This window comes from Zonotrichia leucophrys, chromosome 6 (assembly GCF_028769735.1).
Source record: "Zonotrichia leucophrys gambelii isolate GWCS_2022_RI chromosome 6, RI_Zleu_2.0, whole genome shotgun sequence".
In the NCBI taxonomy this organism is placed as follows: Eukaryota; Metazoa; Chordata; class Aves; order Passeriformes; family Passerellidae; genus Zonotrichia; species Zonotrichia leucophrys.
In genome coordinates, this window is record NC_088176.1 from 24,901,250 (window position 1) to 24,925,389 (window position 24,140).

General features: G+C 37.6%; 1 protein-coding gene across 2 annotated transcripts in view; it reads left to right on the forward strand.

Moving 5' to 3' along the window:
• SH2D4B (SH2 domain containing 4B) overlaps positions 1 to 24,140 on the forward strand; it is a 58,399-nt gene that overhangs the window by 21,564 nt on the left and 12,695 nt on the right. For both annotated transcript variants that reach the window (XM_064716615.1, XM_064716616.1), the window contains exons 4-6: positions 249 to 393; positions 6,889 to 7,093; positions 8,107 to 8,234. In XM_064716615.1, coding sequence (XP_064572685.1) covers positions 249 to 393; positions 6,889 to 7,093; positions 8,107 to 8,234 — 478 coding nt within the window. The remainder of the gene's footprint in view (positions 1 to 248; positions 394 to 6,888; positions 7,094 to 8,106; positions 8,235 to 24,140) is intronic.

Below are 24,140 nucleotides of genomic sequence, written 5' to 3' on the forward strand. Positions count from 1 at the left end.
TAGATGCTTACATGTTCCTCATTCCTTTGATACCTGTGATCTCAAAATGTACCCTCCTCAGGAATTCCTAGGAGGTGGGAAAATTCAGTGATGCCACTTGTGAGAGGTGAGAAGCCCAAAGTCAGAAGAGATGGTGATTTGTCCAGGGTAATGCAGCTTCTCTGCGATAGGAAGCAACTGAAGCAGTGTCTCAGCTTTTGACACATCCTACCTCTTTAGTCACTTGTTGCTTACTTCATTTTCTCTAGAAAAGAGAAGAAGAGGAAAGACAGAAAGGTGAGGAGCTGATCAGGCAGCAGGAAGAAATCCGGGCAAAGGAGCTGTACCTGAGCCTCAAGCAAGCTCAGCAGCACAGTCAGCACAGCGACGACGACCAGGAGTGGGAAGAACAGTGTGAGTAAAACCACCTTCACAGCACTCATGTATTTCTAAAAGCAGGTAAAAAGACACTTGCAGAATGGAGATGCTGTGGCCAAAAAATCTCTTCTACCTAGAGCAATACAAAGTGTTGTATTATTTTGGTGGAAATTGCCAGCTTAAAATTACAAACAGGAGTTTTGGATTTCCTTCTGAATCTGTGTCAATGCCTTATAGAAAAGTTTGTGTACAATGACTGAGATCATTAAATTCTGTCTAATGTACTTAATTAACAGTTTTGGCTTAGTAATAATAACTCAGGGCATAGTTATTTTGACAGCTTGTCCTCAGCCATCTTTGAAGAGATAGAATGTGCCTTCATCAGTATTTTAATTGCTTCCATATGGTAGTGGGGTGAAGCTATGGCATCAATGCTGAAACTCACTTCATTCCAAAAGATTACAGTAAATCATACTTACATTGTTGCTCTAAAAAAACACCTGATGATGGTCTCATTCTATGGAAGTACTGTTCCTTTTTAGATAGCCTGAAATTCTTTATGAATATCATAATTGTGATTAATTTCAATTTTCTTGCTGATTTTAAAAAGTGTATAAGGAACAGAAAACACTATATTATTATATAGATCTATACATTAATACTGTAGATAAGTAATGGCTCACATTATGAATAAATTTCAAAATATACAATTAGTTTATTTTATGGCTTTAGTCATCACTTCATTAATTCCTGAGGACTAATTACTGTAGTGCTATTACCTGGAATTGATCTGATAATGAATCATTGTGTACAAGATGAATTAAATCTATGTGATACACTGGTGCCATTTTCCAAGCTCATAACAGAGTATGTTAATTTTGATCAACACAACCTCTGCATATTACACTGTCAATAAAGATAAAGTAATTATTTTCTGGAGAATTATCTAAATCCAGGTGTACATGTTTATATGTAAAGGAAAACTAACTTTCTGTATTTTGGCTACGTGAGAGTAAAGTGAGTTGAGGAAAAAAGTTGCCCTTTAGTTCTACAGATAATCAGCATCAGCTGGCAACCCACCATAGAGGATGGTATTATGTGCTTTAGGATTTCTTTGATACTATATAAGGAAAGAAAAAACATTTCAATCATAATGTTAAAAGAAAAAAAGTAATCCAGGTTACCTTTGCATTGAAATAAAACAAAATACTACAAACACTACTAAAACCAGACATCTTTTTCTTACTATTGTATTAACGAGGTAACTGATGTTTTAAATTGTTGCCTCTGTTTTCTTGAGGAATGCTGTTTGCGCAGGGATAGACATCAAAAATGCTGTAGAATAATTATGGGAGAAGGGAGGGAGAAAAAGGAATAAGCTATGGAAAGTCTTGACCAGGAGTTCTGTAATGGCAATTTTGGTCTGTTAAAACACTTGTGACTGCATCACATGCTGGTGGGGATAGTCTACCACCAGTACTTTTTGTTGTGGAAGCTCTGGGGTATTCTGTATGCTCTGGAGGAATTCAATCACCTTGTCTGTGTGCCTTCAGGCCTGTCCCCTCAGCCAGAGGTGGCTGAGAGCAGCTCAGGTGGCTCAGAGCTGCTGAGCCTGGTCACCAGCAGCTGCTCTGCCTCAGCACCTTCTCTCCTGCTGCTGGGTTTGCAGCCTGCTATAAATTCTGTGCTGCCAGAGTTATGCTGTTAGCAGTAATTGATTTAGCATTAAACTAACTGCAGACTAATGACTGGAGTGTTCCATACCCTTGTTTATCCTCTTATGCTTATCTCAGTGTCTCAATTTATCCCTGTTGGTTTGAGGGCTCAGAACCATGCTCCATTAGCAAATGGGTGCAACAGCTGAAGATAGGAAGATGCAGTGTTCAGTGCCTTATCTGAGACCAGTTGCTGGCTGGTTTAGACTGTGCTATCAAACTTTGTACTGAGTTTCCTCATGTGTATTAACATCTTCCATTTCCTTAACTTTACTGCAGGAGCCAAAATGTGTAGCAGATAGCAACAAATATTTGGAAGTGGGAACATCTAAAATTGCTATGAAATTAGTTAGTTAGTACCTCAGGCTCACCAGATTTTTCATTTTTTTATTTCAGTTACAGACATATTTTTCTTTTTATGATAATCCTTCCATTTTGTCCACAATATTCCTGTGAGGCACTGAGAGGAAATTTAGTGAAGTTAGGCAAAGTTGTCCACGAGTCAGCTTTTCTAAGCAATAAATAAATGCATGAATGCATAAGAGAATTACAAGTAGATGTAATATTTATATTTTTGCCACTACAAACCTGCAGTGGAGATCATATTGTCTATTAGGAACAAGACCAGGCTCTTTTGGGTCTCACCTCCTTGAAGTGAGCCCTGCCCTGTTCCACAGAGCTGGGGCTCAGTAGAACAGTAGTGCTAGAGCAGGTATTGGAGAAAGGAATGTAGCAATGATATTGATGACACTAACGATTTGTTTAGTAGATAGAATTCCTAATGTGATGGGGATTCATCTCTCCTCATCACATGATCCCTCAGCTGTTTATTGCCAAGGCAATAACCAAAGTGATGCTAATATTAGTTTCAGTTGTTCAGTTTGCTTCTGCTATTTGCCAGAGAACAATAATGGCCCATAGAATTACTGTGTAAACTGAAATACATGATTTTAGGGCTTTTAGTATACTAAATAACAAGTGTAGAATAATTTGGAAAACCTGTGCTAAAAGGGAAAAGTTATGTTGTAAGAGCCGTTACACACTTCAATTTCATATGAAAGATATATATTGGGGTATTTTAGAGGGCAGTTGTAAGTTACTAAGTTGAGCAGGGATATTGGTTGGCAGGATGAATTGTGGAAGACTTATTCAGAGAGTCTACTGTTCAAAACTCTTATTTTTGAAATTGAAAAACAAACCTAAACTTGGATAGCAGAGGGTACATATTCTCATTAGTTTTGGACATTTCTGTGTGCTGTCCATTTTTAGGTTTCCAGTTTATTTAAGTATGACCTCTCTTTGAGAAAGCAAAAAAAGTGTCTGTGAAACATGATAGGAAAATCTGTAGCACAAATATTCATCTGATTGAATATTGCAAAAGGCATTCTGTTAATACACTTACAAAGCCCTATACACTGCATCAGGTAGGGAAGTGCTCAGATACCGTCTGACCAGCTTTATTCATCTCCAGAAAAAAATTATTCCAGTAAAAATGAAGACAGAGATGAGTGAGTTGATCTATTGTTTTGCCTTTTCCTGAGCACCTACTTTTGGTCTCTCTTGGAAGAAGGGATACCAGGCTGACTCATTATAGCTTCTTTTATAATGTTGTATTTTTATGTTCTTCTACGAATGTGTCTATGAATTTAATTTTGCCTAACTTGTAAAGGAATTCATTGGGTATTTATGTTCCCCAAAAATTCAAGTGAGCTTACTGGCAGGAGCGTTGATAAAATGCTGAATTTTAAAGTGAGTGGTCCCCAGTTCAGCTATGCATTAACTAAGCAAGTGCTCAGCCTTACATATATGTGCCCTCTGAACTCCAATAGGTCTCACAGTGCACAGTGAATAGGAATGAGATTATTCATGTGCTTTCAGATAAGATGGCTGAACTGAGGCCATATTGCAGAGTATTTGTGGGAAGTTATATTTTCCACTTAGGAAAGGGAAAAAAACACTGAGTGATTTGTATGTGCACTCAGAAAATCTGAAGATTGAATTTTATCTATTAGCTAGTCATTTTTGAATAGCTCATAAACAAGCTTCCAAGAATTTTTAATGAGGGGAAAGTTTAAACAAAAAAAAAAATTACAATGGATATTCATAGCATATGTTTGGGCTTTTTCCAGCTTTCACATATCTGACTGTAAATCAAAAATAGATTGATTTAGAAAATAAATTATAGAAAATGGAGAAGTCCTAGTCTTTCACAAATTATTTTATCAAGTTCAGCAGCAGTGTGGTATGAATTAATCCTCATCTATATCAAAATATGTGGTATTAGAACTTTGCCAGGATTGCTTATAGGGATTTCCCTATCCTAAGAAAATATAGAAGACAAAAGGCACCTTAGGTTAGCATAGAGAAAGAAGAGATTTTCATAAACTGCTCATGGAAAACAAGGTGATCCCAAGCCAGCCCCTCTAGGACCCAAAGAGCACCTGCATACCCAGCTTTTTGAGCAAATAATCAAAGTCACTGGCATCAATAACCATGTTTGGTGACTAGAAATAATACTGGGGATAAAGCCATCACATTCAGGAATCTACAGAAAAGTTTTTCACTACACACCAGACAAAATTATATATACCACATGAACTATGCTCCCATACTGACACTTGCTACAAATTTATCTATCTTGAGAAAGTAATTTAGAGTCTGAAGATAAATCTGGGTGTATTTTTGTAGAAGATTTTTCTTACAATAGAATTTCATTACTATTCATATTTTTCTTTATGGCTTAGAACCATCTCACTAGGAGGGAGGGTTCCAAGCCATAAAGAAAAATATGCTGCTCAGAGAGGTGTGTGCCATTGTGATTGCAGCCTCAGCACAGCAGGCCAAAAATGGGTGACCAAGCCCTCCTGGAAAACTGGCAAATACACCCAAGACTGGTCCATGCTGCCATCATTGGCTGGTTGTCATTACTAGAAATGAACAGTTCAAAGCCAGCTCAGAGATGTCTCTGTGACATGTAGTGTGAACATCCTCTTACCAACAAAGAGCAAACCACAAAGCTCCAGGCAGCCTGCCCTCAATGTGAATATTGTGATGGTGGCCAACAGTGGAGGGTTTCTAGATGTCTTGCAAAGTTGCATCACACTCATCTTCCTTGCAGTCTGTCCTTGTGCTGCAAGCACACAGTTCATTTTTAAAGTGACCATTATGTGTGGCTTTATAAAGGATAAATTACAGAAATACTGGAGCCTTTGAAGCACTATATGTAAATTATGTTATCTACCCTTAAAAATAATGATCTCTAAGATAAATAGTGAAGTCGGCTACTTGTGTTTCCTGTGCTGTGCATTTGTTTGTTACTGTGTTTAGCCAAAGCTGCAGGGTATGTAGTTAAGTAAAACTGAAATCCTGCCAGTTGTATACATGTGAAGCATCTATGACTCGTTCATTATGCTATCTTGATGAGCTTTTAGTCCTGCATATCTTCCTGCTTATGATAATATTATATAATTCTCAGCTTAAAGGTCTTTTCCCTTTCCCTCATTTGCCCACAAGGTTTTATTTCATTTCATTTGGCTTTGAGTACTTTTATTTCTTGATTCCATTAAACCTTGTTAGAATTTGGGAGTTAAATCCAGTTATACTTCTGCTTGCTTTAAATTTGGAGTGTAAACCAGAGAGATGCAAGCAGACTAATGAAATGCAGCTGTCTGGTATTATATCATGCATTCCTAGTCACAGGTACAGTCACAGGGGAGTTGGAAATGGAGTGCTCACTTTATGAACTGGATATGATCTAAGCCAGGATAGTCATGGTAGGATTGATAATTGCTACTGGAGGCCATAGCTAGCTTCTTTAATATTTGCTTCACTGCATGTTTAAAGGTTTGTTTTGCACTGGAATAATTTGCCTGCCTGCAGTTATTTGTCCAAAAACATCATCCAAGCATGGCTTGAGGCACCAGAAAAGAGCCGATAGATGACAAGCATTTGCAGTAGAATTCTTGGTGCATTTAAGTTATACCATGTCAAAGACAGGATTGTTGGAACATTAAAATGAAGAAGTTTAGTGAAAGATGCCTGAGCCACAGTGGCCAGAACAGCAGTCTCGTTGCAGGTTACAGAAATGGGTAACTCCCTGGCAGTGCCCTGGTTACGTGTGTATTAAATCTTCCAGTACAAGTTCTGGTTCTCCATATACAATTTCAGAGACTGAAGTGTGAGACAGCCCCATCAATAGCATCAACATACCCTTTCCAATGGCTGTTAATTTATCCATTGTTACTGAAACCCTTTTTAGACTGTGAATTTCAAGTTGGAAATGTCTGTGACTATAAGTACCATGACTAAGATAGCATAGGCCTTTCAGAAACAAACAGTACAGACAAAGTGCAACCTACATGTCAGTTTTTATAATGGTAAATTTTGGGAGTTGACTCTTCAATTCTAGTTATGTTCATAGTGGCCAAGAACACTGTTAGATACAGACTTAATTTAAAGCAGTAATTAACATCCTTTCTTGAAACATAGAACTTGGTGCACTTCCAGGGGAAAAGATATCCCCAAGCAGAATTTCTCTTATTACAGCCAAAAGAAGTGTCAGATTTAATCACAATATGTAGAAGCTCACTAATTGCCAGCAGTGGTCAGATCATTGATAATTTGAGGCTCCTTCTAGAGGTGGGCCTGTGTTTGAAGCATCAGGGAAGCCATCCAGTTATCTGCCTTCTGTAATGTGGTGCAATTTATACACTCTTAAAACCAGCTCATGTAGGAATAAGGGCACTAAGCTGCTGTGAGCAGAGGGCTCCATGGCTGTTTGTGATTCTCAGTCTCTCCTCCCGTTCACCCTGCCCAGTGCGCCGCTCCAAGGCTGCCGACGAGGAGAGGAGCCACAAAGCGCGCAGGGCGCGGGACGAGTACCGACGGCAGTCCCTGCGCGCCATCCAGAAGGGAAGGGTGGCTGGCCTGAGCCATTTGTTCCAGGGGACAAACCTGAGCAGTGATCAGGACATCAAACTGAACAACAACAGTGCGACTCCTTTGTCTCCTGCAGCGTCCAGGTTGGTTTGTGCTGGAGCGGTTTTGAAACAGTTTTCTCTTGGATTGTTCCCTCTCTAATCCCTACCATTTCAACAAGCTGTTCTTCAGGTTTGGAGAGTCCTCAGTCTTGCTATTTCCTGATGATCAGAAAAAAAGAATGTTTTAAGGAAAAGAAAAAGAGATTTGATGCAAACTAAATGTCATTTATCTTCAGGCTGATTTCTTAGAATTCACACAGAGATGACTCCTTGAGAAGACAGTTTGAGATCAGTATGTGAGGCTGAAGTCAAATGGACAAATGTCTTAAGCCTCAAGCCTAAAATTGCCTGCTGTTCAACAGCTTTTTTTTCTTTCTTTTTTTTTTTTTTTTTTTTTTTTTTTTTTTTTGTGGGGTTTTTTTTTTGTTTTTTTTTACAGACAGCAGTCCTAAGTTTCAGAGGCTTTGTTTTTTGTGGCATTTTTTCAGGTAAAACCAAGTATCTAAGAATTCAAACTGGAGGATGATTCCTACTAACTAAAACACATAAAAAGTAGTAGAAAGAGTAAGGCAGGCTGTCAAGCAGAGAATGCAAAGGAAACATAAAAGTTTAAACTAAACATTCCTTCTATTGTGCTTAGTGCTTCCAGTTTGGAGACACGGTGTATAGCAGCTGATAATGATTTACATGTTTTTGCCAGTAAAAAGGAATATACTCAAGGAAAAAGAGTTGCTTGTCAATATTTACATTGGAATAAAATTGAAGTGGAAAAGGAAAGCTGACTGAAATGTCTGCTGTGGTAAATTGTTTTTTCAGTTTAAGTTCTGTAAGAAAATGTTTAAGGTGCCATTGCAAATACAAAAATCACACTACTGTGGTTTCCATAAAAACACAAAGTAAATTAAACAAATTTTAAAAAGTTGTTCAGTGAGTTGTACTAGCAGAAGTTACTCTGACCATTTTGCAGCTGTATGCTTTGTCAGTATGTAAAAAGAGGCCATTATCTGTGCTGTCCCTTGTTTTCCCACCCTGCTGTGCTCTGTCTTTGCGTGCAGTGACATCTGGGAGCGCCCCGCTCGGCCCTTCTCCCGCGACGTCATCATCCGCTGGTTCAAGGAGGAGCAGATCCCTCGGCGGGCTGGCTTTGAGAGGAGCACCAACAGGATTGCTCAGTGGTTCCATGGTAATTCCCTGATCTCTCCTTTGGTGTATAACAGGGCTGTGAGCATCTGCTTAGGAAATTAATCTCGCCAGCTTCCATCCCAAAAAAGCAAAGCCTACTGACATGGTGAAATTGAGTGCCTGTTAAAACAAGATTTTTGCATCTTTCCTACTATTAGCATACAATCTTCTTGTTTTATTTTTACTAATTAAGTAGACTAATGTGGGATTCATATCACCAAAGTTTTATTCAGGAATATTTGGGCCAAAATATACTTGCTGCAAAATACCAAGTCAAGCGAGAGTACTGAAACAAAGATAGGGTTAGAAGAACTCCAAAATTAACTGGAAAATACAACAATTATGTGGTAGGTAGATTAATGATGTTCAATTTTTTGATTTACCTGATTAGCAAGAATGATTTGAACTCATATCTTTTAAATCACTGTTTTACTTTATAAACTGGAGGAGTATTTTTTTCTTGCTTGCTTTCTTTTCAAAACAAAAGTTATTATTTTTTTTCCTCAAAAATAATTGAGAGTATATAATTTTAGGCAGTTTTCCTGAAATAGGACTTGTGCAGATCCAAAATTTGCTGTCTTATCTGCTGGAGTTGCTAGCATCTCTGAGACTTTTGCTTTGTATAGTATATGCAATATAACTGAATCTTTGATATCAAATTCACAGGTAAGATGTCTTATTTTCATAGGTATTAGCAATGATCCTTATATTCAGTATTCTTAGACATTAAAAAAAAAGTTCTGGTTTAATAGCTGACATAATTGAGGGACCAACAAGACTTTAAAGTTAAAGATTTTAAAGTTTTTTTTTTATTACTGCTTTTGATGAGTCTATTGCTTTGTTCAAAGCACTAAGCTGACCCTCATCTCATTCATGATTCTCTAAGGCTAAGATGAGGATGTGTGGGCGTTTTGAAGTGAGTCAGGCAGGGAAGATTTCTGAATAAGTTTAGTGTTTCATGTATTTCAGATTTCTGTTTATGATACACAAATCATTATGTGTTAAAAGACATCAACAAGCTGCTATTTTCATTGGCTTAATTGGTCAAAGACATTGAAGTCAGTCATGTACAGCTTGTAAATTCTAAATACTTTCATTTCTTAGGAACAGTGATGCAGACAGTGTTATGTGTTTCCTTAGGGAACACATTAGGTGTGGTTGCTTTCTGAGAGACAAACTGATTAAAATTTAATTTGTGGACATTTGCCGGACGTGCTTCCAACCAGGATTTTTCTGTAAAAGTAGGTATCTAGGCTTGAGCCAATGCACGTGCAGTCCTTCTACTAATTTTGGTGGCTTTTGGATTAGTTTGTTAATCACTGAAAGAATTGTGACCTTCTTAATCATTCATTAATTTCCCAGACCGTGCTTTTCATATCTCGAGAAACTGAATGCAATGACTTTTAAAAGTGAGCAAAGTACCTAATTTTTCCTTCTCTCACTCAAGGAGCCAGACAAACACAGTCAAGTTACACTCCCAGCCTAAAGCTCAGTTGTTTTCTTTGCAGGGACTCCTGTGAGTGCTGTTTTGGTACCTACTTGCTGCATGAGTTGTTTTGGCTTTTGCAGCTCTGGTCAGATTAATTGCAACAAGTGTAAATTGTGAAAAACTCAGCTGCCTTGTAGCTCTTTTGCAGTGGTGGAATCTAAAGAGGCTATTACAGGTGCAATAATTAGTGTTTGGTAGTGTTAGCTGGTGTTTGTGTTACTGTTTGTAATGGACAAAAAATCTGAGGAAAGCCAAACAATCACAATCCCAGACTGCGCTGAGTTGGAAGGGACCCACAAGGATCATCGAGTCTGAATCCTGGGCCTCTTGTTATTTTGTATTATATTCAGGGAATCAGGATACATTATGAATTATTTTTTTCTATGAGCAAATATACAGCAGAATATATTTGACTTGTAAAAGAAATTGGCAGTACAAATGAAAGCCATTCTGTAAAGCCCAGAATTACAGCTGACAACTCGAGCCACTGACTCACCTCAAGCATCTCTCACTGCAGGTATAATCAGGTCCTTCACATCCTTGAGCAACTTCTGTATTTTCTTATATCTCAGTTTTGGACCACAAAATGGGAGTTTAATATTCTGCCTCACGTTAAGGGTTTTTTGAATGCAATGCACTAAGAGAGCTATTGCAGCAGTACTGAAAAAGTAGATACCAGTTTATTACCGAATTACATGTTTTTGCCAGGGTCAGTAGAGCTTGGCTGCCTGCTTTGACTGTCAGGCTGTTCAGCTTTTTAGCTGAAGTTAAGCATTAGCTGATTCACTGTCTTCAAATTGTACTGTGGACATATAACTTATTCCAGTTATGCAAAGATGAAGCTTTCAGACAGATTTGTGTAGCTAAAGTAGCAAAGTACAAATCATAATGCAAGCATCTTTATCCTCATATATTTGGCTTATTTTCCACTTTAAGTCATCAAACCAATCTGGATTCTGTTTAAAAATACACATTGTCTGAGGCATTTTCCTGGTACATGGAACATGGTAACATATGGCTTGGTTAATGTACCTGAAGTTTTCCTTTTGTCTTCATTTGAAGAATCACTACAAAATGCTCATTTAAAGCAGGGTAGTAAAATCTCTAGTAACAAAAGCTCTTTCAAATCAGAACATTTCTTTCTTTATTCACAGGAACTTAAATAAATATCAGCTTCAACTTCATCCATCTCTATTTGTCTCTTGAAATTATCATCAGTTATCTAAATTTCAGCAGATGTTTTTTAGCTCATTTGAAATAGGCTTTACTGTTTTCTTCATTAAAAAAATTGATGTTAAGGATGCAAATTGTAACATACAGCTGAATTCTGGATGTAAATTTAATTATTTTTTGCTCTGTTTGAATAATAGATGCCTCCCAAAACCCAGTTCATTTGCCCTTCCAATCTAGAATGATTTTCTTAAGTTTGTGAAGAAAAAAAATACATATCTATTTTCAAATGTTTTATATAAATGAAACTCAACTTTAAGTCTGTCCTAAATCATAAAATTATGATATGACCTTTACTTGTGAAGCAATGAACCATTTTTTAAGTAGCTTATGCCCACTTTGTGGCCACAGTGCTCAATGCTCAATTATCAAACAGTTAAAAAAGAGGAATCAGAGCCAGTGATTAAGGTGTCACCAGGACTATCTTGGGATTGAATGTAATCAGTGACTATTTATTTTCTATTGTCTAATAGTTGCCTTAGGTTTGAGTGAAAAGAAATATTATTTTATTTTGCTAACTATGAAAACTAAGAAATTGGTCTAAATTTAAGTAAAGGTAAGTTCTGTACAGTATGATAACCAGAAAGTTAGTAATTGTATTCTGATTTCCGACCTGCTAATTTATGACTATAAACATATTAATCAAACTTATATGGGCATCCTAATGTTGTATCAAGTTGTATGAAAGGTTTTAGTTAATTTGAAATAAGAGCATTCTTTGCCAAGATCCCAGTTGCTGATATGCTTTGAAAGCAGGGAAGTAAATTGGTGTTTAGGATGGGAGAACTGTCTCTCAAACAGGCTGGAAGGGGGGACACATTCCTTCTTTTTCTAAGTTTAGCTTTGAACAGGATTTTTCTTTTCAAACTCCTGTGGGACCCATGCCAAGTAAAGGGAAAGTTATCAGTCTTCCCCTTGCACATGTTGAAGAGTTTTGCCGAATTATCACAGACATTATCAAATTGTGCTTTTCAGTTTATTGTAGGCATAAGACACTTGGGATAGAATTCCATATGGCAGCAAAACTAAAGATCCTTCCTCCCCTAAGTATTTAACAAAATGTTGCTGGTAGCTGAAGTGTGTATTATTTCCATATTTGCTCTTTCATTTGTCTTTTAACCTTTCTCTTATGCTTGCAATCTGCTTCAGAACTTTTTTCTTCCCATTCCAATTAGTTTGTCAGCTGTTACTTTTGACAGTTTTGATATTTTTAACTTCCGATGTTAGACTGTTCACCCCCACATACTTTGTTCTGTTTGGTTATTTTCTGTTCAGAATATAGGGGTGCTGGTCTTTGCAGAGGGTGTTGATCTCAAAATATTTCCCCAGGTTTAGTTGAGAGCAATGTTTTATGATTGTTGCTGTTTACACACAATACAACAGGGATCTCTCAGGTGTGTAGTGAGCACAGTACAGAATTTATTCATTGCCTGTCTGTGGGTGGCTGTGGGCTTGCTTGCCAAGCATCTGCTGCAGCACTATCAGATCTCCAGTTGCCTTCAGGTTGAAAGGAAAGTTCAGAGGCTGATATCACAGATCTGGAAACATGAGGTAGTTGCCCTAAAGGCTGTACCTTTAAAATGTAATTGCAGGAGCATGGGTGCTATTGTGGAGAACAATTTCACCAGGGCAAGTGAGAGTGGTGGTGCAGTTAAGGGAGTGGGGAGCTGTGGAGGAGTTGATCAGAGCAGATCAAAGGATGGATTGAAAGAATTCTCAGAGATGCAGGAGCTGAATAATCTCTGAGGTCAGGGGAGCCAGGAAAGAAAATTTTCAGTTTATCATGAATGTGTTCCAAACCTTTCCAGATCAAGGTTTAACCCAGATGGCTAATGCTGTTTTCAGGAAGAAACTTGTTTCAAGAGGAAAATCTAGCACCCCAAAAGAGTGATCATAGTTCTGCAAATCAGGTGTTCTCAATAAAGGAGATATTTCTGAAAGTCTAATTATCCTGAGTCCTTGAACAACAGCGAGGGCACTCAGAATATTCATATAGCTGAACCGTGGGAAATATAACATGTAGTCTGTGTTGTAATGTTTTTAAAAGACACAGAAACGGCAGTGGTTTGTCTGAAAAACATCTATCAGTGAATACAGTTTGCTGCTTTGAGCACAAAAGCACTCTTTTTCTTCTGCTCTTGAAGAGGAGCTTTTCAGTTTTTCAATAAATGCATTTTAGGAAGATGTAAAGCAAGTGTTGTAAATCTAGCAGAAGTACAGCCTTCTTGATATTAATGATCTATTTTTGTAATTCACTGCTTTATCATTATCTTGCTTTTACATCTATTTGAGAAAGTGTGCACGTAGTCTATTTGCTTATGTAAATAGACCCTAGGGGTCTGGGATTTTTTTATCTTCTGGAATTGTAGCTGATGATAAAAAGATACAAAGTTTGTTAAAAATCTCCTGAATTCACTGAGAGCTTTTCACTGTCTTCCACAGGACTTAAAGGATGCAAAACAATAGTTATATGCAAGGCTTGGTATCTAAAACCTTCTGTGGCTGGGAAACATCTGGAACAGAATCAGAGAATTCCTGACTCAAATGAAAATTGTGACTATACATTTGTAGGACAGATCCAGTTCTCTAATTTATGCAAGTAATGAAGAAGGGGAAGTGAGATTAAAAAAGAGGGTTACAGAATATAAAAAAAATATTTTGAAGCATTGTCTGGGAAAGATAAAAAAAGGGATACTTTCAAGATGATAGATTTAGAAGAGATTATGTCTTACTTCCTTTGTTAAAAAGAGAGTTCCCTGTTCTCTGCCAGTCAGTTCTGAGGATGGACACAGTTGTGATCAGCTGTTCAAATATCTGTAGGCTTTGTGGCTTGTGGCTGCAGCAGGGATACAGCCAGGTCAACACAGGCTGCCAGATATTGCCATCTGGTTGATTTTGTGTAAAATAAGCCTTGCCACACTCAATTAGTATCAATCAGCATCCCCAATCTGTGTGGTTTTCTCAGAAAAATTAGGTAGGGATGGAAGTCACCTTTGCTGGGAATCTTGGCAGGAAGAATAGACATAGAATAAGTTTGGACACCAAATTACACTCTCATCACATAAACCTACATTAGAAAATGTGTTGAGAAGTAGTAAGGCCTGAGTGGGAAGGCAGGCCCAGCTGTCACCTCTGCTGTCCCCAACCTGTGGTTACACAGAGCACAGGAGGTTCCAAGGCTGTTTAGTCCTGTGCTTTCCCCCACTGCTGAATTGAGGCCAGAAGGATGATATTCCTGTCACAGTGGTGCTGCAGGATGAATGAGAGCCTTCTGGTGTATTATACAGAGGGGTTGCTAAGCCCTCTGTGAGGCTGGAAAATCTGTCTTGCATTTCAAGGACTGAGGATTGACAGGTTGGGTTTGTACCATTGTCTTTAAATAGTAACACTATTGTAATTTTACTTCAGAATTATTATAAAGCAGTAATTTTTATAACCTACACATAGAGGTTTTAATGCAGCACCAAACATGAGCCAGTTTGTCCTTGCAGTTTTATATATATAGTAGACATGTGTGGATATGAGCATGAGAGCTGTTATTAGAGTCATGACAATCTTTTACTTCCTGTGAGATGGAACATTCTTTTTCTGTATTTCCTGAACATATTCTTATCAAACATTTACTAGATATTCTGATAGTATTTTTCAAAGATCACACAATATTTGGAGTTAAGTGTTGAGGTCCTGTGGTGGATTCTGGTACTGGATTATTTTTGTCCTAAGTCAGACCCATAATATAAAAAAACTCAAATGCTTCCTCAGCTTCAATTCAGCTCTTGGCAACTATTTTAAGAAATGAGAGGTGTTTTTCTGTTTTCTGAGAAATAAGACGATCCTTCACACACTACTTCATTCCACTTAGGTCATAATGACTGTTTCAGTCTATCAGTTCTTTTGAAGGCTTTGGAATTGTTTTTCTTACACCATTAGAGTTCCAAAGTGTCTATGCAGACAGGTTATTAGCAAACAAAATAAATGTTTTAGACTCATGGCTCCTCTTGGAAGGGAGCAAAGTATCAAAGTGAGGTAATGTGAGCTGTAACAGGCTGCAAGGAGAAAGGAAGCACAAAAGAACAGCAGGGAAATTGTAGAATGAGGCAGTTGAATAATTAATGTAAATAGGCTAATTGCTAATGTGAAATGAGCTTTCTTATTCTTTTACAACACATTGTCCTTCTTGACTGCTTTTTAACTGGAAGCTATATTCTAAAGATTTGGCACGTTCTGAAGATAGAAGGCAGCAATTTTTCTTGGCAGGTAAGGCAGACATTTAGAATGAGAGGTAATAAAAAACATGTGAGCACAAAGAGGAAACAGGTGTGGTGTACTAACAGTTTCACTGACACAAACAGGTCAGGTACAGAGCCCAGACAGTAACAGGGTTTGTTAAAAATAATATTTTTTTAAAAAGAGGATTTTCAAGTTTATCAGGCAGTTCTTGACATAAGTGAAGAATATTGATCAACTTTTTCAGAGAGTTTACTCCCAGGTGAATTTACTGAAAAAATATTGAAAATCAAATACCTTTACATTTTGAAGACCTCTTCCCCTTTCACTTAAAGCCCTTTTTAAGATTTTCTTCTCCATCTGCTACTGTTAGAGCATGCCATTGTGAGCAATTATGATTTTGCTCAGTAAGCCATCATGGTAGCTTACAGTGTTTGCCTGTATTTTTTCACTACAGTTCTGTCTCCATTTTGAGCTGGTCTGTGTGTGAGTACATTTCTCTGTTGCTGCAGCTCCTTCAGGCTTTATCACACTGCATAAAACAAAGAGAGGTGTGTCTGGAAAGAAAGCTCTGCTGTTAGTGCTTAGATATGAAGAATAGTTTATAAAATCATGTCATATAAGAGCAAGAGTTATTTGGAAGAAATCATATGTGAAGACATAAAGTCACATTTTACACAGAATAAGGAGTGTTACACACAAGTAAAAAGCCCAAAGGTTGCTTATAGTAAGACTGGAAGGAATTCTGATTATTTGATGGTGACCAAAGCAAATGCAGAAGGCCTTATTCATCTGTCCAGCAGCCTGCGTCTGAGCAGTGTACCCTTTTCCAGGTACTGTAGTCTGGTCCTTACCTGCTGGACCATGATTTCTTCTTCTAGTGGCTTTGTGGATGTGTCTGTTGGAGTTTTTATGCACAAGGCACTTTTAGATATCAGACACTACCAGCACAAGATATTCAGCTCATACTGTGCACCTTTAAGTGCTGTGTCTGTCTGTTTCCTGATCACCCCCTCTAGCATACCACAGGTATCCTGTGCAGAACCTTGTTAGTCCTGGATGAATTGCTCATATCCTGCTCATTGTTATCTATATCTGAGTGTCCATCAGCCATGCCTGCAGCTCTTGTTCCTTTGCCTGCATGCTTACAAGAATGTGCCTTCTCCTTCACAGGCTTCTGTATATTTTTTCATCAGCTTACGACAGACTGAGTTATATTTATTATTTTATCTATTTAAAGCCCAGCAAAGACTTGCAGACCTGAGGTCAGTAAATTTCCCTGATTTCCCAGAAGCTGGATGCCTTATTGGTCCTTCTTCTTGCTCTGCTAAGCATTGAACCTGCAGTCCTATTGATCCAGCCTCAAGGGAAAAGATTACAAGTTATTAGTTTGACAGCTCCTCTGAAGTAATGCTATTTTCCTGCTAAGCAAAGACAACTCTCTCAAACAGAGTACCAGCAGGTATTGTGTGTAGCCATGCAGGGGGGAAAGCGTGGGCCTGAGAGAGGATGTGTTGTTGGTTTAGCTTAATTCCAGTTCACCCAGTTAGAAGCAGATCAGGACACTTGAACTGCTTTCCCTGCAGGAGGTAAACAGTAGAAGATAGTAGAGAAAGGAAGAGAAGAGATTTCTGTGACTGAGGCAACCAACCTGTGTGTGTCACTGCACTGTGTGCTGCTGGCATGGAGGCAGAATGGGGTGGAGTGACGGAGACAGAAATTTGCCTTTGCCTTGCAAATATTAAGGGAATGACAGCTTCTTCCCTCTTCAATTTCAGAAAGGTCAGTTCTTCCCTCTTTTCCTGGCCTTTCAGTGAATGGGATTGTCAAATCACAAACTCACGACTCTTTTGAAAAGCTCCAAAAGAGCAAGTTGGCACAGTGATTGGCATTGGCTCTGACTGCTTCAAACCCTAGCTCTCTATCCAAGATTAACATCCAGAATAAAATACACAAGAGTTCTTAATCCACAGTGGAGAGGACTGAGATCTAAATTATATGTAATTCTAAATTATATGTATATGGCCATTCTGCCAGTGCTGCTACCACTGCTTCTCACAATTAAACAAGCATGGATATTTCATGAGTTCACGTGGCTACTATAAATTCATTCCAATATGCTTGATAAATGTAATCTTTTCGACTTGAGGTGTGCTATAAACATTTATAGATACTCAATCCAAAGTACAAGAAAGTATTAGCTCATTAGTCATGGGACAGAACACCCTCTCATATTTTCTCTCTTAACCATGCTACTGTTTACAGGGTGGTGACAGAAGTTTTGAGAACCTAGTCAGTGGGAGGAACAAAGTATTCTGCACAGTTGCTGTATGAGTGGAGTTTCTTTATCATGTTTGATTAATGAAATTTACTGTAAATGAAAGACACTTAATTCCAGACTTTGGATTCAAAAATTTAGTAAAAATTTGTGCCTGCTTCTGTTTATAACTGTTTTTGAGATGAAGTTGGTTCCTCCACTGAAGTAATTTCTGTTTCTGAGTAGTGGTTTCAAATCCCTCATTCAGATTCTCCTGCTGTGAGTTTGAGCCTAGCTGCTAGCTCGCTCAGCACCTTACCTCTACTGCTGGTAGGAAATGAGGCAATTTAGTGCCTGGTTTTGGGTGGCTTAACTGAGAACTGTGTCAGACCTCAGGGGATGTCCAGAACTGGGTCAGTGGTAGAGCTGCACATGGGTCCTACACTGCCACTTGTTAGGTGTGAAGTTTTTACTATCCCAATGTTGTTCTCATTTGACTTTCAACAGTGCTTCTGTGTCTGGCTCACTTTATTGAGTGATTAAAGGTAACTTTTCCCCCTGAGGAACAGTACAAGAAATCAATGCTCAAGAATGCTGCAAGCAGCTAGAAAGCATTGTAATTAACAAAGCTAGCCTAAGGTTCCCAAATCTAGCCAAGTGTAGGAGAAGAAAAATTAGTTATCAATATTATGCCTACATTTACTTTTCTTTGAGCTAGATAAAGAAGTACAGTTTCTTAAGCAGTTACAGAAAATGCTATGTAGAAATCTATCTGGACCTGCTGCTTTAATTTGAATATGGGAAATTACTCCAGATATACCATGATTTAAATTTGTGCCCCTTTTAGCAATAAAGGTTCTAATAATTACTTGATTAAAAAAACATGTAGAATGATTTCTTATGAGACCAGTGATGTCATCTGGAAGCTTCTCACAGTTAAAAATAGATTTCAGATTGCTAATGTATGTAGAAAATAAATGCATTCTTAAACATTACACAAAGGGAATATATTTAAGGAAAAAACCATTTTCCTTCACCTGGGAGAAAAGCATGTAAAGCAAAGAACACAGTATATTTTCTGCCTAGTTATCTGTTGAAACATTCAGCTGTAAAATTTGAATTTTCCAGGGCCCCATGTCAACTGTGGCTTTTGTTTTTCTCCTCCTTTTGAGTGAGCTCTGCTGACACTGTGATTTACTAGTACACTTGTCATTTAAGTTTATGGAAAATGTGTCTTGACAGCTTCTTCAACACCCTTGAGATTATAGCATTCTAGGTGAGCTGTAAGATATATGTGCTTTTAAAGACCATTGTGAGCATGTGTTTCTGGTTATATAATAAGGATTTCATACTTTTTGGATCTATTAATTCAATTATAGAAAGGACAAGGGCTCATCCGTAATTTTTGATTGTGGGCTATATTTTTTGTTTTAAACTGAGGGCTTCCTTATTAGATAAAAGCAAACTGAGAATGCATTCCACTACTTTTCTTCTGTCTAATTAATGGCCAAGAAGGGTATCAGTAAAACCTCCTGGAAGGCTTCCTTGCCTTGTACTCACACACTGCTGTGGTGACTGCAGAGCCAGTTGCACCATGTGACTGCCTTTATCAGCTGGTATCTGCTCAGGGTACTCATGAGAAGCTATAAACTGTGGGCCAAATCTGTGGCACTAGTCTGGGTTCTTCCTGAAATTCAGAGTTTCACCTGGGGTCACGCAGCAATCCTCAGCTGTGTCATGAGGCACATGGAAAGACAACACATGGAGAAATGGCCCCAGGATCTAAAAGCCAACTCTTGCTGCTTGAAGTCAAACTAGAGGTCTAAAGAATTCTGTTGGATGCAAGAAGCCAAACCTAACTTCCGTGTAGTCAGGTAAAAAGCATAGATACATCAATACAAATCAGTATCAATATGCAAAGGCCAGTGAAAAACATTAGCAACTGTAGTAAGTTAGCAGCTTGTCAGAGGCTGTGGTGTAATATTTTGTTTACTACCATGTAACTCAATTATCTTCTAGACATTGCAGTGTTTGTTCATTGGGCAAATGCTTTTACAGTGAGACTACTGAATTAAGTTTTATTCATAATGCATTCCCTGTGTACTGAGTAGCAAATCAATATTAGCATAAGGAAAGAATTTATACTAGCAATGTAGAAGGAAGGCTCCCAAAGAAGGCGGAACATTCATAATGCTCAAAAAACATGACCAGCCTAGGTATCACCTCTCTGTTAGCAATCATTAGTTACAAAACCTTTCCTAGCCACGTGTATTTTGTGTTACACTATTCAAGACATTTGTTCACAGCAATTTGACATGTGAATAAACCTTACTAAGCATGAGTGTCTGTGGAGAGCTTTGGGTTTCAGTTTACACACAAGCAGATTTTGAATATCTAAGAATCATTATGCATGTCAACATTTTACTTTGCTCTTTCATTGAAGTCATTGTGAAGCTTGTTTGCTTTAGGGAGTACAGCAGATTAATTGCCTTTGTGGAAAATAATTGAAGAATTCATTGAGAGATGCATCATACAGAAAATTATTTCAATCCATCTGCCAGTCTAAAGCCAATGCAGTTGTCTTCGTCTTTATAAACACAAACATGGTAACTTTTCTTCAGTGTTCTAAAATGTGCTTTCATTCAGTACATCTCATTTATTTCAAGATTTCTCCTAAACAGGACTAGGATATATTTTCTGTTTGCCTGAAGCTATAGTCTGTATTTTGGTTGTGTTGTTACACCCAAGTAAAACATGTGAAACCTCTGATAAAGACAGTGAGTTCAGAAGTGTTGGGAATCTGAAGTGTTGGGATTTATCTTAATTCAACAAAATCATGAAAAACTGGAATATGTATTGAAAAGATTCTTAAACATACTTTGTTTTTATAATAAAACATTCTATTGCTTTTATACAAGACATAGTGAAAAGCTTTATAACAATGTGAAGAAGGAAAGAATGCCTGAGAATGACCTCTTTCTAAAATTATTTTCCTATTTTTCAAGAGATGAGCTTGAGAAAGTGGCACTCTTGTTTTCTCTGGGTTTTAGACCCTAAGAATTGCAGGCTTTTTATAATTTGGCTCATGACTGAATGCACTGCTTTTCCCTCCAGTTTTTAGTTGTTTTTTTGTTTTTACCTTTTGTGTGTTTTTGTGTGAGTGGGTTTTTATTTTGTTTTGGTGGGTTTTTTAATACTTAGTGGAGATGACATGATAAAGGCAGAAATACTCATAAAATGTAGTGTTACAGACACATCTGCTTTGCTTTTGTTTGCCTTTTTATAGTTTGTGTCATGTGGCTGCCATGATTTCAGACTATTCTTGTCCGTTTTTCTGCTTTTCACTTGGCTTGATGAAATTTGCCAGTAGCTTCCTGTTACCTAAGCAATTAATTCCTTTTCTGCATTTAGTAAATACAGTTACTCCCTCTCCTAGCCATTTACAGCTATGGCAATAGTGGCACAGGGAACTGCACTAGGACCTAATGTTGCTGTCTTGTTAATTTTGATAGAAAATCAGAGCATGTTACAATCCTAAGTAATTTATTGCTATTATTATTAGAAAGCTTTTTGGCAGCTGATTATCTCAGTCCAATCTGTGTGGACATGGGCCTGATTTTTTAATTCTTCTTTATTTTCTGTACTTAATTACATGATGGGAAAATGGGTATAATGGGTCAAAACCTGCCTCAGGATAAATGGCTGCACAGTATACAAGGCGAAGAAGTCTAATCAGGCCCAAGCTGTTTTGCCAGAGTTTATGCTGATTTATTATATAATTTATTCAGGATAATATCAGCCACAGTGTAGATATTATGAAATCCATGGGTGCTGAATTAAATCCCGTTTTTCTCTACAAGCGGTATACTCATGCAAATGGTGGGGTAATGTCCTGCTTTTGGCTGGGATGGAGTTCTTTTGTTCTTAGCCCACAGCAGCCTTTCTAAATGAATGCTCATTATTTACTGTGTCTTCTATATATCTGTAAATGTGGCTGTGTTTTTAGAACAGGTTACACAAAGGAGCCAGTCTGCATTGCAAACTTAAATGTTTGTGTGCCTAAGCAACCAAGTATTCATAATTCAGAAGCATCAAAAATAATTTAAGAGTATCAATACTCTTAATGAAAAAAATATATATTTGGTGTCAGTATATAGTATTTTTCTTATGTCAAAATTATTTGAAGACAAAAAGAAGCATCTTACTTATTAAGAAACATCAATATATTAAATGTGTAGTGCAGAAGTAGAACCTGGTGCTAAAATAAGTAAATGTATCCATTAGCATTTAATTTTTAAAACAATGATTATAGATTTGCATGTCCTGTAAAGTATTCCACACGTCAGTCAGCAATGCTTATTTCAGAGATAGTAAAATATGTAGCTGTTTTAAAAGACTGCACAGCTGAAGTTTTGTGCTTGGCTTGTCTTTCTTGAGATTAAACACCTATAGATTTGCAAGTACAAGTATTTCTTCTGACATTGTTTTTAAAAGAAAATCGTGGTGGTTAAATGTGCATATAGCCTTGAGAGAAGGAAGATGCTGCAAGTAAATAAAAATCAAAGGAGACAGGTTTTTTTCCAAAACAATCCCTGAGACTGACAGTAGTGTTAACACTTGCAGTTTTTCACCCTTGTCTTCCACTTGCAGGCAGTGGGAAATGGTAACATCTCCACGCACTGAGTGAGCAGTGGGTTGGGTTCCAAATGCAGCTTGCACAGCAAGTCAGGGAACTGGCACTCAGTCCTCATCGTGGTGCCTTCAGCGGGTGAAGTGTTCAGTGACTGCTGAGTTTGAATTGCAAATAATTTCTGCTTTTGCATATTTCTTTAAATTATTTTTTAAAGGAGCCTTTGTTTCCAGAATTACCCCCAGCTTCACAAACTTTCCTTATTCTCTGTGTGTTCAGAACTGTGTCCCCATGCCCTCTACTGCAACTGCCCATCAGGCAGTGCTGGGCTCTGAGATCTCTGCAGGAAGGGCATCCCAGCTGAGGCTACCTGGCAGCAGGGCTGCTCCATGCACTGTTCTTGCCTTTGGTACACGTGCTCCCCATGGCAATGAGAGTCACTTGGCAATGTTGCCTTGGAATGAGTTGTACAAAGCCAGGAAGGTTCCACTAAAAGATTAATTCTTCTACTTTAATTTTTCTACTTCTACTTTTCTCCTTTATTTCCTTTGTGGAGAAATCCAAAGTAAACAAGAATCTCGCTGTGAGCTTTGTTTTGTTTTGTGCAATTGGTTTGGTAAAAGCTCAGTCTTTCATGTTTGTTCATGTCTGTGTTTCCCTCAGAAGTATTTAGGAGAAACAAGAGCCTAATGATGGCTAGAGTTTTGAAAATATAAATAGGTCCCAAGAGGGCTTTTCCTCTTCCCTCTTCTTGCACATATCAGTTTTCTCATCTTTTCCCTTGATTTAGATCTGATTTGCATACTAGAAGGTTTTTCTCTCTCATTTTCAAACTCGGTAAACTTGGAGAATTTACATGAGCAGTAACAAGGTGAGTAATGTAAACAAGTGAAATGCTTGCAAAAGATTCCAAAAACTCCACAAATTTCCTATTTCTTGCTTCCAAGACCAAGACTGAATAAATGAAACGTTCTGTCTGCCTGGAGAAAGGATGATGAATACTGCCTACTAACCTTTTTAAAAAAACTGTCCCACTCTTCAATTTGCACACAAAACACAGTATCAGTGACTATTGTACCAGGACAGAGGTATTTCAGTTTACTGAGCAAGGATCAGAGCATAAATCAGTTTCTTTGCTCTGTGTATATTACTCCCCTGTACGATTTCTAGCCCTGTCAGGTTTTAGTTAGATATTTGTATGCTTTACTGATTAAGCAAATTTCCGTGTTTCAGTAGATACAGCAAGGTCTTAATATCTACTGCATGTGTCACATCCTGCACCCGTCAGAGAAGTTTGTTGATGGTCTGTATAGCTTGCTATAATATTTTGTACATAATAGAAATAAAATTTCAATCTCATCTGTATTGTAAGGAGGTGAATGCATCCTACAGGAATAATATTTGTAACAAAATTCCCTACTTGGATTAGTGTACTGATATTTTCTCAAGTTTGAAGACATCCTCATGCATATATTTATTTCTCATCCTACTTACAGGAAATGGCAGGTATCTATAACAGAGTGTAGAACATTTATGTAGGCCTGGAAGTATTTGCTGATTTAAAAACCCAACCAACAAAAGCAAAAGCAAAACCCCAACCTTCCTGTTGTTGATCTTCCATTGAGTTCACTAGAACATTGAGGCTTCTGACTTTGAAACACAACAGTGTTCCAACAGTGAACACAGTACAAAATAAAATATTCTTGACCCATACTTTCTGACAAGTTACTGATCATACATACTAAATTACACACAGGATTTTAGTTTAAGAAGCCACTGAAATGGAATGTTTAACTGTTCCATCTTTTAGCATAAGCTTCTTTTCAGAAGCTATTTAGACAAGAAGAGAAAACTCACAAAAATTAAAGGGTAGTAGCAGAGATTTAATGCAGGGATTTCAGGTCAGAAGAGCCTATATCTAAAGCAAAAAAGTTATATATATATATATATATAACTTTTCTCATATATATATATGAGATAAAAGGTTAAAAGTATTTTCTGCTATATTTATATTTTTCTTCTGATACATGAAAATAATGTAAAAAGAGAAGAGAGAGATTAACTTTTTTTCCTC